At 43.8% G+C, this 18,324-nt stretch overlaps 2 protein-coding genes and 1 pseudogene across 2 annotated transcripts; all 3 read right to left on the bottom strand.

The window, feature by feature from the left end:
* Positions 1–1,149: 1,149 nt before the first annotated feature.
* On the bottom strand, positions 1,150–1,779 carry LOC136654432 (olfactory receptor 5A2-like). The gene has a single exon (XM_066631452.1). The coding sequence runs from the start codon at positions 1,777–1,779 to the stop codon at positions 1,150–1,152; it is 630 nt and encodes a 209-aa protein (XP_066487549.1).
* Positions 1,780–4,071: 2,292 nt separating this feature from the next.
* LOC136650885 (olfactory receptor 5A2-like) lies at positions 4,072–4,680 on the bottom strand. The gene has a single exon (XM_066626802.1). The coding sequence runs from the start codon at positions 4,678–4,680 to the stop codon at positions 4,072–4,074; it is 609 nt and encodes a 202-aa protein (XP_066482899.1).
* Positions 4,681–10,984: 6,304 nt separating this feature from the next.
* On the bottom strand, positions 10,985–15,177 carry LOC136653140 (olfactory receptor 5F1-like; annotated as a pseudogene).
* Positions 15,178–18,324: the final 3,147 nt, after the last annotated feature.

Raw genomic sequence — 18,324 nt, 5'->3', positions numbered from 1 at the left:
TGGATCTCCTCAGACCTCCGCCACCTCAGGAGGTGGCACAAGTCTGAGGAGAAAGGCACAACTTGGAGCCACTCCGCACTGCTTGGGGAATTGGGTTGGGATTTGGCATAACTGCCGGGTCCAGCCTTGCCTCCTACTCGCTGCCCACCCGCCCCCTGGAACACCCTCTGCCCACTCTCCCCCCACCCCAGAACGCCTCTCTCCTACCTCCTCCCCGACTCCTTCCTGCCCTCCCCTCCCCAGATCCCTGTGTTGGCCAAACTCGGCTGATGCAACCTTCCTTCCCCATGTCAGCACGGAAGCTGGATGCAGCGTCCGTGGGCCAGTGTGTGTCCTTGCGCTCAGGACTCACAAGAAAGTCAAATGTGCTTTACGTCCCGTTTGCGACTCTCCTGGGCTGGCACCAGGGACTTGCGTCAGCACAGGACACACTCAAGATTGCGCCCTTAAACATTAACTCAAGATGTTCCAACAATGTATCTTTCTGCATGTAAGTGCTGCATTCACAGTTGAAAACAAAATGTTGGGCAACATGCGAAATTATGCTTTAAACTCATCCAACCATGAAAGCCTTAGTATGTTTGTAATATATCTTTCTGTTATTCACAACGTTGCCTGTCACTAAATTTACACTGCTACCTCCCAATGTTAAACATTCTCAGATGTTCCCATCAATTTGGCAGATACCAGTATACGAGTGAGGGATGTTTTGTCATGGGTATTGTTGCAGAAATGGCTCTGATCATGAAGAAATAACAATAATAATATGTGCAAAGTTAGAGTTTCTGAACTGCAATGTATTTCATTTCTAATCATACACTACAGACCACTCAGAAATCAACTGAGTGCAGTTCCCTAAACTGAACAGAGTTAATACACACCAAATAAACAAAAGAATAAACATTCAAATTGATAAAAACAAATTGTCACATATTTTAAAATACATTTCACTGTGTTTTTGACTGTTCAGTTATGCAAGCTACAACTCCCAGTCAATCTACCGTCTCTTATCAAAGATTCTGCAAAGGGCACCCTGGACATCTTTGTTCCTGAAGCTGTAAATAAGAGGGTTCAGCAGTGGGGTAATCATTGTATAGAGTACAGAAACCAGCTGCTCCTGTTCAACAGAGTTAGGAGTTCAACTCCTGTTCAACTCCGGCAGGAAGACGGAGTTAAGTACATGAAGATGATGGTACCATAGAAGATGCTCACCACCATGAGATGGGATGCGCAGGTGGAGAAAGCTTTAATCCTACCTTGAGCTGTGCGTATTTTGAGCACAGAGGACACAATGAAGATGTAAGAGAGAAGGGTAAGGAAGAAGGACATAGTAATGCCACATCCAGAGATAGTGAAGGTCATCATTTTGCTCAGTCTTGTGTCAGAGAACGAGAGGTGAAGGAGGGGTGGAATGTCACAGAAAAAGCGATCTATCTGGTTGGAGTGGCAGAAGTCAAGGGAGAAAATGAAAGCAGTGTTAATGATGGAGTTGACACTTCCAATAGTCCAGGAAATCATTAGTAACCCTTTGCAGACTGGTTGACTCATGAGCAGGGTGTAGCGCAGTGGGTGGCAGACGGCTGCATAATGATCGTATGCCATGGCTGAGAGGAGGACACACTCAGTGCCTCCTAAGGTGACAAAGAAATACATCTGGAGAGCACAGCCTACGAATGAGATGGTCTTGTCTCCTGTCAAGATGTTCCAGAGCATCTTTGGAACAGTGGAGGAGGTGTAGCAGATCTCAATGAACGAGAGGTTGCCAAGGAGGAAGTACATTGGTGTCTGGAGGCAACGGTCCAACCAAATCAAGGTGATAATGATTAGATTCCCTGCCAAGGTTAGCAGATAGACTAGAAGGCCTATGAAAAATCTGTTGTGTTGGGTCATTGGATAATCCCAGCAAGATAAACTCTCTGATGAGACTTGTTTGGTTCAATGTCATTCTGTTCATCTTTGATCATCTTTGTCATGAAACTGTAGGACATCTTTGCTTTGAGACATCACAGCCGTCGTAGATGTAGATTCATGAAGGGGAGGCATAGATAAACGGTCACCATCAATTACATGGTAGATCAGAACCATCAGTGTTCTACTTTTCACCAAATCCATTTCAGTAAATGGTAGAACCATTGGAAGAAGAGAAGCGGTTGCCTTGGGCAAAAGATAAAAGACGATGGAGAGGAGGAGGAATACTTGCCTGGGACTTACTTCCAAAAGATGAAACCTGAAATACATTGTGGTTATATAACAATGATGTTCATTTTTGGTTCCATTTATAAATATGGTGCTGAGTCAGAATTCAGTTTTGCTGGATGCAACCCAAAATTAATATGATTACTGCCCTCCACGCTGTAAACCTCCCTCCACCCTTAAAAAATTCTGCCACTTGTATTTTAAAACAGAGGCTATTTTTTAAAAATAACTCACAAAAAGTTCAGATAAACATTAAAGATACTTGATACAAATTTATATAATCCATCCAAAGCATGTAAGGTGAGGCTGAAGAACAAATTACCTTTCTATTTGCATGTTATCTGAGGACTGAAGAAAGCTAAGCATATTCCACAGAAGAATCAAATCACCCAGAACTCTCTTTGCATGTCTGTTTGCTACCACCCTGTGTCAGAATGGTCAAAGACACAGCCGAAGGGATTCTGGGCTTCTTGTACCCAGTTTGGAAAACAGGCTGACACAGTGTCATTTAGAAGGCATCATCCTCTTTATTTTTATCATTTGTCATTGCAAGCCTGGATCAATCTGTTCCCCATCGCTGCCTTCCACTGCAACCTGGAAAGGGCTGGTGGCATGCAGAGCCAAATATGTTTTGTTGCTTAAAACAAATCAAATAAAAAATTTTAAAAATTGTAATTCCTCCAAAAAGGTACTGCCATGAACATAATATATGTACATACACACCATGCATTATGGAGTGATGTCTATGGAATATTACTCAGTACCACCAAGAAGGTGTCAAAATAAACACAATTGGTTAAAACTAAGGTGAAAAGGTATAAAGAACATCCAGTGATTTGCTTCACCTGATTTGAGTTGTTAAGTTGTCGCATCTTAAGCATTTCTGAACACCAACTTCAGCATTTTCCCTTTGCTTGCTCCAGGATACAACTCAAGGTACACTACATTACTCTAGGCTTAGTAAATATTCCAGTGAGGCTTGTCCAGGGGGATTGTATACTCCAAACCTTCTTGGTCTCTGTGGACACCATCATTTGTTCCATGTGGGAACGGAAGTTGCAGTTTTTCTCTTGAGACAAATTAATAAACAACTCAAAAAGCCACAAGGAACATAGTCCATCTTCCTTAACATTTGTAGTCACAGATAGGAAAAAAGACAAATATAATGAAATTTTCTACCAATCTTTACTATTTTTAGCCATTGAAAGGTCATGCATGGTACACATTTGAATAACTAGTACACATATACTAGAACAGGAAGAGGTCAATATGACCAAATAAGGCCCCATATAAATACAGAAAATCAATCAATCAATCAAAAGTATGACTCCAATAGAGGTGGCAATTTATTTGACAGTTGTTTGACAATCAAATCAAACTTGAGATTTTATTCTTCCTGCCAAACTCAGAAAGCCACTAGACTCAGTTAAAGTGGATAATGTGTTAGAGTTGATCTGAGGAAAGTCACATTCAAATCTCAACTCACCTATGAAGCCTTTTGGGTGACTTAAGCCATAATCTGGCACCATAACCTGCCAACACAAATACACACACTTGCCAAGGAGGGTAACAGTTGACCTCTTTTAAAAGACGGCAGGAACAGTTTAAAAGACAGTTTAAAAGACAGTTTATTTTAAACCAAACAGAGGTTTCCCTGATGTGGGGGGTGCCATCATGGACCTTTGCCCCGGGCACAGGGCTGGGGAGGTCCGCTGCTGCCCATCACTATAACCTACTCTTCCCAAGGGCTCTCCAAAGTGCCCCCTGCACTTCCTTGTTCCTAAAGCTGTAGATCAAGGGGTTTAGCAGGGGAGTAATGATAGCATATAACACAGAAACCAGGCGGTCTTCCTCCAAGGAATGGTTCATAGAGGGTCATATATAGGTGTAGATGATGGTGCCATAGAAAATGCTCACCACAGTGAGGTGGGAAGCACAGGTGGAGAATGCCTTGATCCTACCATGGGCTGTGCGGATTTTGAGCACTGCAGAGACAATGAGGATGTAGGAAAGAAGAGTCAGAGAGAAAGGCACAATAATGACACACACAGAGATAGTGAAGTTCATCAACTGGACAAGAAATACATCAGAGCAAGAGAGGTGCAGAATAGGAGGAATATCACAGAAGAAATGGTCAATTTCATTGGAGTGACAGAAAGTTAAGGAAAAGACCAGTGCTGTGTGGACCATAGAATTGATGTTGCCAATAATCCATGAAATGGCCAGTAAGCCCCTACATATAGACTGTCTCATGAGTATGGTGTAGTGGAGTGGGTGGCAGATGGCTGCATAGCGGTCGTATGCCATGGCTGAGAGCAGCAAACACTCTATGCTACCTAAAGTGATGAAGAAATACATTTGTAGTGTACATCCTATGAAGGAGATGGTCTTGTCCCCCAACAAGAGATCCCACAACATCTTTGGAAGTGTGGTGGAAATGTAGCAGATCTCAACAAACGAGAGATTTCCCAGGAGGAAGTACATGGGAGTTCTGAGGCACTGGTCAACCCCAATCAACATAATGATGACAGCATTTCCTGCCAAAGTCAACAGGTAGACTAACAGACCTATAGCAAAGAAAAGACTCTTGTTCTTTGCGTCAAGAGAAAATCCTATGAGGACAAATTCTGTGATTCTTGTTTGATTCAGTCTTTGTGTACAAGTGGTGGAGTCCATCTTCATTTAGGTTTCTTTGGTAGGAGAGGACAGTGGTTTCAACTTTTAATGTTGGCAGTTTCATAAAGAAAAAAAAGGAGACACGTAGTCATTGACTTTGTAGTCTGGTCACCTTCAACAAAGTTACTTTACACTGAGGCAGCAAGATAACATGTACTAGGTCCAATATCCCTGATAATGTCCCTATGGTGTGCATTTAGCCCTATGGTGGCTTCCCATGGGCAGCTGTGCAGTGCTCAGTGATGACATCTCACAAAGTACATTGGACTATTTTACAGCTTGTTTGGATTCTGAAAACTATTTTGTTCTCAAGTAGCAGTGAATACTCAGGTTCACTTAGGTGATACTAATAATGTACTCTTGCTTTGTAATTTTTTATGGGTTTTTTATTTTTCACAAACATAGTAAACATTGTTACTATTACAATATAGATAAATATGAAAAAAGGTTTAACAGATCTTCAAAATTATCATTCTAGTAACTAGTAAATCATATAATCATGCAGTGTTAGAGTTGAAAAGGACCATGGATGGAGGTCATATAATCCAAATTCCTGCTCATTCTGTATATAAGAACATAAGAACAGCCCCACTGGATCAGGCCATAGGCCCATCTAGTCCAGCTTCCTGTATCTCACAGCGGCCCAACAAATGCCCCAGGGAGCACACCAGATAACAAGAGACCTGCATCCTGGTACCCTCCCTTGCACTCTCATTCTGACATAGCCCATTTCTAAAATCAGGAGGTTGCACTTACACATCATGGCTTGTAACCCAAAATGGATTTTTCCTCCAGAAACTTGTCCAAGACCCTTTTAAAAGCATCCAGGCCAGATGCCTAGACAGCTGTTCAGGCATGCACACATACACAATGTGCAAAATGTGACGTGGTGTCTGTGACATTTTTTAAACCAGAATTTTTAGTAGGTCATTTCCCCATTCAGTGCTACCAAGAATGTGCCAAATTAAACATAATTGTTCACAGTGAAAAATTTAATCAATATTCAATGGCTTAAATTGACACATTCAGCTTTTCATTTCACCCTTTTCTCTCAGTTCACCTGGTTTAAGTTGTTAAGAGTTAGTATCTTTAGCATTTCTGAGCTGAGTTACTGTAAGCTAGTCTCAGCAGGAGAGGATATATCTTCATGAAATGGTTTTGGAAGAGTGCCTCGTCGTGCACTTATAGTGTGCCGGGTGTATTAAAAAGAATGTACCATGACAGTGGTTTGCTAGGATATGGTTGCAAATGCTTTCCCCAATAAAATAAATCAGTGAACATCTGTATATACTATGTGTAAAGCATATGTACTATAAATATACATATCCACGTGTGCTATTATATAATAAGGCAGTGGTTCTCAAACTTTTGGGGAGTTTTACTCTCAAGGTAAGTCTTTGCGGGGGCAGAGACAAGGATCCCCAGGATTGCATTGCTAACAGGGGTGAAAGGGGGGTGATTTTACTTACTGCAGGCTGCTGCAGGAGTTGCATGGAGGCCCACGCAGTCCTCTGCAGGGCTCCTTGAGGCTTAGAACGTTGAAAAGAAGAGATTGCAAAGCACTTCCTAGTCCTCTAGTTGCAGAATCCTATTTTTAGGATCTCAAATCCCCAAGCTAGCCTTAGACGAAATGTCACACAGAAATTTATTTCAAGAGTGATTTAAAAAAATGCAGTCAGAATCTATTTATTACCTGTGACATGCACTGCATTTAAGGGTGGCCATCATCATCTGAGAACCTTCAGCTTTCTCCACCTTCATCTGCTATCAAACTGTGAGTAAGACACTCCTACCTTTTAAGTGTTTTTTTACTAAGCCCAAGCAACTGTCCCTAGAGCTGACAGAAACAAAGGGCATGGTGTAAAGAACTCACTTGGGTTGACAGAACAGTCCTTTGGGTGAGAGGACAATTGAAAGAAGAATTTAAATTGCACCCATGGCTTCGGAAGTGAATGAGACTTTCAGAATGCTGGGTTTGTCAGTAATTGCAACAAGGGACTATTGTGAATGGAGAAGAGATTGCCTTGGTGTCCACCAACCAACCTCACCAACCTGCATCCCCCAGGTACATGTTGTTAGAACTGTCACATTGAGGGATGTATGAGCATCCCACCCAGGTTCATAGCCAGGATTCTAGAGGTGGGGGGCGACTATTTTTTCAAGGGGGGCAATGATGTCAGGTATCTATACTGGTGGGCAAAATGAAAGGATAAGTATGGAGAAACATCAAATACCTGAAACTCCCCCAAATTTCATGAAGAGTAAATAGTGGTTTTTTTTTTTGAAAGAGGCATTCATTATCTGTAAAGCAATGTAGCAATAATTTGCATAGAATAAATGTATCTCTGCATGCCATGTAAAATGTATTGCCTACATAGAAATAGCATGCAACATATCCTTTCATTTACACACCAGTGCAATACACAGGCCTGCAACCTTGCAAAAGTAAAACATATCACTGTGACGCAGGTAGTATTTACTTGTATTGAAAGTGCCTAACACCTATATAGCACCTATCTAATACCTATCTAACACCTATATAGCACCCATGTAATGCTAATCTAGCGCCTATGCAACATATATCTAGCACCTATACAGCATATATCTAATGCCTATCTAGGACCTATATAGAGCCTATCTAGCACCTATCTAACACCTATATAATGCCTATATAGTACCTATGCAATACCTATCTAGCACCTATATAGCGCCTATATAGTGCCTATCTAGCCACTAACACCTAACACCTATATAGCACCTATCTAACACCTATCTAGTGCCTTTTTAACAACTACATAGCACCTATCTAGTGCCTATTTAACAGCTATATAGCACCTATCTACCACCTATCACACCTATGTAGCACCTATATAGCGCCTATCTAGCACCTAACACCTATCTAGCACCTAATGCCTATGTAGCACCTGCTACATTTAACCCCTGCTAATTGGGTAAGAGGCACTTTTTCAAGTGGGTGCTCCTTTTTTAGCAGGGGGAGAGTAATTGGCCCATCTCACCCCAGCAGTGTCTGTTCTAGTGGCTGTCTGCTGGTATTCTTTTGCATCTTTTTAGATTGTGAGCCCTTTTGGGACAGGGAGCCATTTAGTTATTTGATTTTTCTCTGTAAACCGCTTTGTGAACTTTTAGTTGAAAAGCGGTATATAAATACTGTTGTTGTTGTTGTTGTTAGCACCTATATAGCGCCTATCTAGGACTATGTAACACCTATATAGAGCCTCTCTAGTGCCTATTTAACACCTATGTAGCACCTATATAACGCCTCTCTAGTGCCTATTTAACACCTATGTAGCACCTATATAGCGCCTATCTAGCACCTATGTAACACCTATATAGCGCCTCTCTAGTGCCTATTTAACACCTATTTAACACCTATATAGTGCCTATCTAGCACCTATATAGCACCTAGGTAACACCTATGTAGTGCCTATCTAGCACCTAACACCTATATAGCGCCTATGTAACACCTATATAATGCCTATGTAGCACATATAGCACCTATCTAATATCTATCTAGCGCCTATCTAGCACCTATGCACCTATCTAACACCTATATAGCACCTATGTAGCACCTATATAGTGCCTATATAGTGCCTATGTAGCACCTATCTAACACCTATATAGCGCCTATGTAGCACCTGTATAGCGCCTGTGTAGTGCCTATCTAACACTTGTATAACACCTATCTAGATAGGCACCAGATTAGATAAAGAGGACAGATTTGGAAAAAATGCTGGGTGGGGGGGCAAACTGCTGGCTCAGGGGGGGGGCAAAGCCCTCCTAGCTAAGGCCCTGATCCCACCTCAAAGGGTTGCAGACATTGTGTGAGATCAAGCTGAACATATACACATCCTTGAGAATTAACTAAGTGCCCATTGCTCCCTGGTGGCTTTTGACTGGGAGAGTGCCTACTCAGTGGATGCTAAAGCAGGGGTTTCTTGGTTGTCTTCAAGGACAGCAAGGGAGGGAAGAAGAGAAAAAAGACTGGAAGGGAAGAGAATTTGATTACTAGTCCAGTTGGCATGGTTGTTCTAGGATATTGGGGTGCTTAATACAACACCAGCAGGCTTCCTGAAACAAAAGCATGGGTCATGGCAAGCTCAATGCAAAGCAAACAGAGATCAGTTAGAGAGTGAACAATAAGTCTGTGACTCAGCTTTCTATAGACTAAATTCTCATAAGAAAATATAGGGGCTTTGTAGGATGAACTCATCACGGATCGTTCTTTTGTGCCTTCATGGCTGTTTAGTGATCATCCCCCCCCCAGTGCGGATGGGGGCCTCTGCTTGTTTTACGTACTCCTGAGGGTGAGGCAATAGGGGCCAGCACCTCCATGAACATGCACTCAGTTTGGCCATGGAGTGGTAAGGATAACTAGAATTAGGGACCCTTATTTTTCATTACTAATGAAGTTGCTTACAAGTCAAGAAGCTCCCAGGATGTGGCTTTTGTTTACAGGTTCAAGTGTGCTGTAAGATGCAACCATTCATGGAATGTTCCAAGAAACAAAAGCAAAGGCAAGCCTTTTTTCAAACCAGCCAGCTAGAATGAGGGAGGGGAAGTGATTGCTCTGAGCAACCGAACAGTGTACTTCCTTGAGGCCTGCGGAATCTGAGGCCCCTGGCCACTGGCCCAAACTGATTATCACTGGGTAGGTCTTTTGGTAGGCACATTCCATTGCATCCATGTGCAGTTAAGCATGCCAGTTCAAATAATTGTGTGTCAATAGTTGTGCTTCAAATAAAAGTGTGTCAGCCAACAATCCAGAGGAAGGGAAAGTAATCATTTGCTCAGTTTTGTGTCAGAGCATGAGATGCAGAGTGGAATGTCACAGAAAAAGTAGTCTATTTGGTTGGAATGACAGAAGTCCAGGGCAAAAACCAACGCTGTGTTAAATGGAGTTGAATATTCCAGTAATCCAGCAGTGTTGGCAGCCTGCTGCCACTACTGGCTACGAGTGGGACAGCAGGTAAGCTGGCACCGGGGGCTGATTAGTGGATGGAATGGGAGAGGGAGGGGGGAAAAGGGAGCATCTGGGTGAGGAGTGCGTGGTCAGGAGGTGGAACAGAGGACAGTGCATGTGGGTACTGGTGGCAGAAACATGCTTTGGTAACATAATCCATTCCTTCATTGCTCTCTCTCCTCTTTGAACCTGTACCAGCAAAATGGCTGGTGTGGATCTGAGAAGAACCATTTGGGTAGCAAACGATTGCCCTATGCTAAGGGAACCAATGTTCCCTCACTTTGAGGAGACCTTCTTGTCTGCCCAGCCCCTCACAGGATGCAGCTTTTGCTCTATTAGTGTGGCTGCATCTAACTAGCCCTTCCTGGAGGGAAGGGCTAGTTAGAATAACTAACTAACTAGAATAACTAACTAACACCTTCCTGGAGGGAAGGGCTAGTTAGAATAGGGCCTTGGGTCTTTCAGAGTTATAAACAAATGCATCAGGAGAACACCACGTATGTATGAAATGAAATGAAAAGGGGTTTCAGAAAATCTTGGAAATGGTGGAAGAGGTGGAACAGACCTCAATGAATGTGAGTATCATTTCTTGATTTCTGGAGGCACCAGTTCACCAAAATAAATGAACACCATTCAGTATGAAAGGAATGTGAACAAATTCATAGACAACAAATTGTGATGCAAAAAGAAATATTGGCGGACTTGTCTAATCTTTTCAGTTTCAGGCCTTTTCAATCTCAGGCCAAAGGAAAACAAAACTCATATTGGCTATTTCTTCAGGCTTCTTTACTCCCCTTTAGTCATAGGTCATTATGACTTAACTGTTATTTCAACAGTTGGTACATACATGGCTAGATAACTTGTGCTTGTGTCAGAAACAGCAGGAGGCTAATGTGATTGAACAAAAAACATAGAAACTTTCCAGCACTGGCATAGCTGTGCCACTGGGATGTATGGGGCATCCTGCAGTTGAGTAGCGCTCAGAGAGCCCTCCTCAAAGTAAGGGAATATTTGTTCCCTTACCTCGAAGCTGCATTGCCCTTATGTCAATGCTGGAAAGTGAGTTAGGATTGCGCCCTTAAAAACACACTTTCTGGTGAATATCATCTTCCTGAGATGTTGATGCTAAACCTACAACATGTTCTTCCCAAGTGCTCTCCAAAGTGCCCCCTGCACTTCCTTGTTCCTAAAGCTGTAGATCAGGGGGTTTAACAGTGGAGTAATGATAGCATAAAACACAGAAACCAGGCAATCTTCATCCAAGGAATGATTGGAGGAGGGTCGCAGGAGGGTGTGTAGATGATGGTGCCATAGAAGATGCTCACCACAGTGAGGTGAGAAATACAAGTGGAGAATGTCTTTATCCTACCACTGGCTCTGTGGATCTTGAGCACAGAAGAGACAATGAGGATGAAGGAAAGAAGGATCAGGGAGAAAGGCACAATCATAAGAAATGCAGAGACGGTTAAGATCATCAACTGGACTAGAAATACATCAGAGCAAGAGAGATGCAGAATAGGAGGAATGTCACAGAAGAAATGGTCAATTTCATTGGAGTGACAGAAAGTTAGGGAAAAGACCAGTGATGTGTCGATAACAGAATTGAAGTTGCCAATGATCCAGGAAGCTGCAAGCAGATTCCAACATATGGGCTGGCTCATGATCAGTGTATATTGGAGAGGATGACAGATAGCAGCATAACGGTCATATGCCATCACTGAGAGGAGCACACACTCTGTACTTCCTAAGGTGGCAAAGAAATACATTTGTAGTGCACATCCTATGAAGGAGATGGACTTGTCCACCAGCAAGAGGTCCCACAACACCTTTGGGAGTGTGGTGGATGTGGAACAGATCTCAATGAAAGAGAGATTGCCCAAGAGAAAGTACATGGGAGTTTTGAGGCGTTGGTCAACTCTGATCAATATAATGATGACTAGATTCCCTGCCAAAGTCAACAGGTAGACTAACAGGCCTATAGCAAAGAGAAGCCTCTTGTTCTTTGGGTCCAAAAGGACGAATCCTGTGATACCTGTTTGGTTCTGTCTTCGTATAGGATTGGTGGAGTCCATCTTAAATTAGAGTTCTTTGGTAGGACAGGACATAACAGTTTCTACTGTGAATGCTGGCTATTTCACAAAGCAAAAATAAAATGTAAAAGGCAGGCAGCTATTGAGTTTGCAGGCAGTCCATTTATATAGTACACCTTCAAAAATCTGTGGCACTTTACACTTAGGAACCAGGACTGTATGGGCTAGATCAGGGGTGCCCAAAGTTTTTGGCAGGAGGGTCACCTCATCTCTCTGACGCTGTGTCGGGGGCCGGGGAAAAAAAGAATTAATTTACATTTAAAATTTGAATAAATTTACATAAGTTTACATAAATGAATTTATTAAAGATGAACTTATATGAATGAATGATGGTCTTTCAATAGCTCAAGGCCTATAAAAGGCCTTGCACAAAGCAAGGATGGCCTTTCCTTTTCTGCCACTACTGCATCACAGATGTGAAACAACAAACAGTGGAGGGAGCCCTCATTCACAGCTCATGCAGTCGCCCTCACGCTGAGAGCAGTTGCGTTGAGCCAGTGTGGGCTCCAACAAAGGGCCAGAGGCTCATTGGAGACTGGGGGCTCCCCGAGGGCCGCATTGAGAGGCCTCGAGGGCCACAAGTGGCCCCAGGGCCGGGGTTTGGGCACCCCTGGGCTAGATCATTACAAGCAGAAATACAATCATACAATCTACAGCTTTCTAGAGGGGAAAAAAAATAACTGTTCTCTTATCTCCATGTCACTCCATGTCATAAAATAGTCACTGTCCTCTTATCTCCATGCCTATACACAGATGGATGCAAGAGTTGGTTGAATGCAGTAGACTATTCAGAGTTCACTGGTCCCTTCCCATATCCTTTCAAGCTTTTCTTCAATAGCATAAAATTGCAAGTGAGTCAGGTTAGTGAAAATGAAAGTTGAAAGTTTTGAGAGAGTGACTGAAAGCTGAAATCAGAAATGGGAAATCCTATTGTCAGGATCTCAGATCCTCAAACCATCCATGGACGATCTTTTGCGCCCAGAAACTTATGTCAGCAGTTATGTCGACTTAAGTCAGACAGAACCTTCAGCTTTCTCAATTTACTTTCCATCCAGCTTTCATCCAGCTTTCATTTACTACTGAACTCTGAATAAGTCATTTTTAAAGTTTATTAAGATCAGATAATTGTCCCCAGGGATGACAGAGATAATAGGCATGGTATAAAGAACTCACTTGGGATGACAGAATAGTCCTTTGTGTGGGAGAAAAATTTAAGATATAAATAAAGCATACCCTTGACTTTAGAAGTTAATAGGCTTCAGAGAGCTGAGTGTGTCATAATTGTGGCAAGGGACTATTGAGAATAGAGAAGAGCTGCACATTATCTTTATAATGTGGCAACCACCAGCCATCCACATCAAACATGTTTATAATACCATCACATGGAGGAATTGGATGAGCATCCCATCCCAAAGGGTTGGAGGAATTCCAACTGAACACAAGCACTTTCACGTACACATTTGGTGTGCTTGATTAACAGCTCAATCCTAACTAACCCCCCCCCCCCAATGCAGTGCTGTTCCTCTTCACTGCTACTGAGAAGGTATCAGTTTTAAACTGAAGACAGTATGAAAGCCTGGTGAAATGGCTCTATGGATGGTTAGGTGGAGGAACTTCAATTGCCATATTCAGGGATTTGCTCCACCATTCCCTGTCAGTTCTTCAGGTCTGAGTTATTGAGAGTCCAGTCCTAGCCCCACCACACTACAGCATCCCTCCACCGAACCATCCATAGAGCTATTCACCAGGCTTTCATAATGTCTTCTGTTTAAAATCGATACCTTCTCAGTAGCAGTGAAGAGGAACAGCAATACACATATTTAACGTACCAGGGATGTCGCCCAGTATAGCAGGACTCTGATCCTGAACTGGGGCATTTAGCAGCATTTTATTAGCCACTTAGTTGATGTGTGTGGTGTGAATTTTGGTAAAAATCTGCAAAACTTATGAGGCCTTTGTATATCCTATTTTTAGAGTACAGGTGTGCGTCGTTTAATGATGGGGTTGTGGTCCTGCACACACTTCATTAAGTGACACCATTGTTAAACGACATCCTCTTTTCAAAGCCTCTGGAGCATGTGGCCTCTGCAGGGCTCAGAAAAGCATTCGGAGGCAAGGGGAGCACAGCTCCTCTCAGCTTTGGAGGTTTTGGGGGTGTGACAAGGATCAGTGACGGACCGTCATGCATGCAGTTCGTCGCTGATTGGAATGATGTTAAGCAACATTCAGCTGTAGCTAAACAAAACAACACCTGTGAGATGGGTTCCTAGGAAATTGATCTTGACCAATTAACTCTTTATCACTTGGCCTTTTTTTCACATTTATAATCACTTGATGTGATTATCACTTGCAGAGCTCTAACATGGGCAGAGCCAGAGGGGCACCTGTCCTGGGCACTAAGCTGGGCGGGCGCATGACTGCCCCAGGCTCCACCCTATTTACAGAGGAGGCAGCTTCACAAACCCTGTTCCTTCTCCTTTAGAGGCTCCCTTCACAGGAGAAGGAATGGGGCCATTAGACCACAGCAGTGAGCATTCCACCCTTTGGGGAGAACCCAGAAGTGACATCACAATGTTACATGACATCATGCTTGATGGAAAAATAAAAGTTTCCTTTTGGTGATGGGGAGGAAGCAGAGTAGAGCAAGCAGCGGAACCCCCCTTTAGGGTATCACCCCAGGGAACCTCCCTCACCCAGCTGACTGCTAATCAATAAAAAAGACAAAGTAGCGGAGGTTTGTTATATCTGTATAAAAAGAAGTTGTTTACTCACGGTTCCATTGAATGCATATTTACAGCATCTGATTAGGATCAGAGGTTCAGCTAACACTTAGGGATAGCAAGGGATGACACTTGCTAACACTTAGGGATTGCAAAGGAGATGAGAAAGAAAAGCTGGGGACGGTAAATATGAGATCAATTCCAAAAGTCATGGACTAGTAAACTTCTTCTGTACTAGCTGGGCTCTAGTGTTCAGCTCAGGCCTCAGAATAATAATGTAGAACTTTGGAAGAAAGATGCAACTCAACAACCCACCACTGGAGGTCAAGATGCAGAAGACCTCCACAGCCACCATGTATTTCCCCCTGGTGCTCAGGTAGCCGGGGACAAAAGATACCCAAACACTGCAGAACACCAACATGCTGAAAGTGATCAGTTTGGCTTCATTAAAAGTATCAGGCAGCTTCCTGGCCAAGAAAGCCACGATGAAGCTGATCAAGGCCAAGCATCCCATGTAGCCCAGGACAATGTAAAACATGAAGACTGACCCTTCATTGCATTGTATAATGATTTGGTCAATGTGGGAGTGCATGTCAAACTCTGGGAAGGGGGGAGATGTTGCCAGCCAATCCACACAGAGGCCAGCTTGAATGAGAGAACACAGAATGATGACTGAGACTGCCAGCCTCTTCCCCACCCATTTCCTCATGCTGTTTCCTGGCTTGGTGGCCATGAAGGCCAAAATGACAGTGATGGTTTTGGCTAACACACAAGACACAGCAACAGTGAAGACCATGCCAAATACTGTTTGGCGGAGAAGGCAGGTCACCTTCTGTGTGGCTTAGATCAGGTCTTCACTGTGGCTTAGATCAGCTAGTCACGGAGCCCACCAGAGGACTGGTGACTCTGGATTTAATTTTGTGCGGTACGCAGGACCTGGTTAGAGATGTAAACGTTACTGAGCCATTGGGGAACAGTGATCATGCTGCGATCCGTTTTGACGTGCACGTTGGGGGAAGAATACCAGGCAAATCTCTAACAAAAACCCTTGACTTCCGACGGGCGGACTTCCCTCAAATGAGGAGGCTGGTTAGAAGGAGGTTGAAAGGGAGGGTAAAAAGAGTCCAGTCTCTCCAGAGTGCATGGAGGCTGCTTAAAACAACAGTAATAGAGGCCCAGCAGAGGTGTATACCGCAAAGAAAGAAGGGTTCCACTAAATCCAGGAGAGTGCCCGCATGGCTAACCAGCCAAGTTAGAGAGGCTGTGAAGGGCAAGGAAGCTTCCTTCCGTAAATGGAAGTCTTGCCCTAATGAAGAGAATAAAAGGAACATAAACTGTGGCAAAAGAAATGTAAGAAGGTGATAGGGGAGGCCAAGCGAGACTATGAGGAACGCATGGCCAGCAACATTAAGGGGAATAATAAAAGCTTCTTCAAATATGTTAGAAGCAGGAAACCCGCCAGAGAAGCGGTTGGCCCTCTGGATGGTGAGGGAGGGAAAGGGGAGATAAAAGGAGACTTAGAGATGGCAGAGAAATTAAATGAGTTCTTTGCATCTGTCTTCACGGCAGAAGACCTCGGGCAGATACCGCTGCCCGAACGGCCCCTCCTAACCGAGGAGTTAAGTCAGATAGAGGTTAAAAGAGAAGATGTTTCAGACCTGATTGATAAATTAAAGATCAATAAGTCACCGGGCCCTGATGGCATACACCCAAGGGTTATTAAGGAATTGAAGAATGAAGTTGCAGATCTCTTGACTAAGGTATGCAACTTGTCCCTCAAAACGGCCACGGTACCAGAAGATTGGAGGATAGCAAATGTCACGCCTATTTTTAAAAAGGGAAAGAGGGGGGACCCGGGAAACTATAGGCCGGTCAGCCTAACATCCATACCGGGTAAGATGGTGGAATGCCTCATCAAAGATAGGATCTCAAAACACATAGACGAACAGGCCTTGCTGAGGGAGAGTCAGCATGGCTTCTGTAAGGGTAAGTCTTGCCTCACGAACCTTATAGAATTCTTTGAAAAGGTCAACAGGCATGTGGATGCTGGAGAACCCGTGGACATTATATATCTGGACTTTCAGAAGGCGTTTGACACGGTCCCTCACCAAAGGCTACTGAAAAAACTCCACAGTCAGGGAATTAGAGGACAGGTCCTCTCGTGGATTGAGAACTGGTTGGAGGCTAGGAAGCAGAGAGTGGGTGTCAATGGGCAATTTTCACAGTGGAGAGAGGTGAAAAGCGGTGTGCCCCAAGGATCTGTCCTGGGACCGGTGCTTTTCAACCTCTTCATAAATGACCTGGAGACAGGGTTGAGCAGTGAAGTGGCTAAGTTTGCAGACGACACCAAACTTTTCCGAGTGGTAAAGACCAGAAGTGATTGTGAGGAGCTCCAGAAGGATCTCTCCAGACTGGCAGAATGGGCAGCAAAATGGCAGATGCGCTTCAATGTCAGTAAGTGTAAAGTCATGCACATTGGGGCAAAAAATCAAAACTTTAGATATAGGCTGATGGGTTCTGAGCTGTCTGTGACAGATCAGGAGAGAGATCTTGGGGTGGTGGTGGACAGGTCGATGAAAGTGTCGACCCAATGTGCGGCAGCAGTGAAGAAGGCCAATTCTATGCTTGGGATCATTAGGAAGGGTATTGAGAACAAAACGGTTAGTATTATAATGCCGTTGTACAAATCGATGGTAAGGCCACACCTGGAGTATTGTGTCCAGTTCTGGTCGCCGCATCTCAAAAAAGACATAGTGGAAATGGAAAAGGTGCAAAAGAGAGCGACTAAGATGATTACGGGGCTGGGGCACCTTCCTTATGAGGAAAGGCTACGGCGTTTGGGCCTCTTCAGCCTAGAAAAGAGACGCTTGAGGGGGGACATGATTGAGACATACAAAATTATGCAGGGGATGGACAGAGTGGATAGGGAGATGCTCTTTACACTCTCACATAATACCAGAACCAGGGGACATCCACTAAAATTGAGTGTTGGGCGGGTTAGGACAGACAAAAGAAAATATTTCTTTACTCAGCGCGTGGTCAGTCTGTGGAACTCCTTGCCACAGGATGTGGTGCTGGCGTCTAGCCTAGACGCCTTTAAAAGGGGATTGGACGAGTTTCTGGAGGAAAAATCCATTATGGGGTACAAGCCATGATGTGTATGCGCAACCTCCTGATTTTAGGAATGGGTTAAGTCAGAATGCCAGATGTAGGGGAGAGCACCAGGATGAGGTCTCTTGTTATCTGGTGTGCTCCCTGGGGCATTTGGTAGGCTGCTGTGAGATACAGGAAGCTGGACTAGATGGGCCTATGGCCTGATCCAGTGGGGCTGTTCTTATGTTCTTATGTTCCCTGGCCAACCAAGGAATAGGAAGGAACACAGAAAGCAGAGCAGCAGAGAAGAGAGAAGAGTGCAGGTGATGCCCCAGTTGTTGGCCTTGACAATGGGAGTATTCCGGTGTTGAATGAAACTCCACATCACCAGAACTGTCAGCAGGGCATGGAAAAGAGCAAAGGAAGACAAAAGGATTCCCAAGATCTCATTGAAGGATAGAAAGATTAAAACTTTGGGGATGCACTGATCCTTGCAACTGTTTGGGTACTGATTTTCTGGGCATTTGTCACACTGTTCTGCATCTGAAAGAAATAAGCAAATCTCCAT

This window comes from Tiliqua scincoides, chromosome 5 (genome assembly GCF_035046505.1).
Source record: "Tiliqua scincoides isolate rTilSci1 chromosome 5, rTilSci1.hap2, whole genome shotgun sequence".
Lineage (NCBI taxonomy): Eukaryota > Metazoa > Chordata > Lepidosauria > Squamata > Scincidae > Tiliqua > Tiliqua scincoides.
Note: the sequence above shows the minus strand (reverse complement) of the source record. Positions and strands in the feature narration are given on the sequence as shown.

What these genes read in the sequence shown, in the direction of transcription:
- LOC136654432 (XM_066631452.1), bottom strand. Translation starts at nt 1,779, where the DNA reads ATGTACTTCCTCCTTGGCAACCTCTCGTTCATTGAGATCTGCTACACC.
- LOC136650885 (XM_066626802.1), bottom strand. Translation starts at nt 4,680, where the DNA reads ATGTACTTCCTCCTGGGAAATCTCTCGTTTGTTGAGATCTGCTACATT.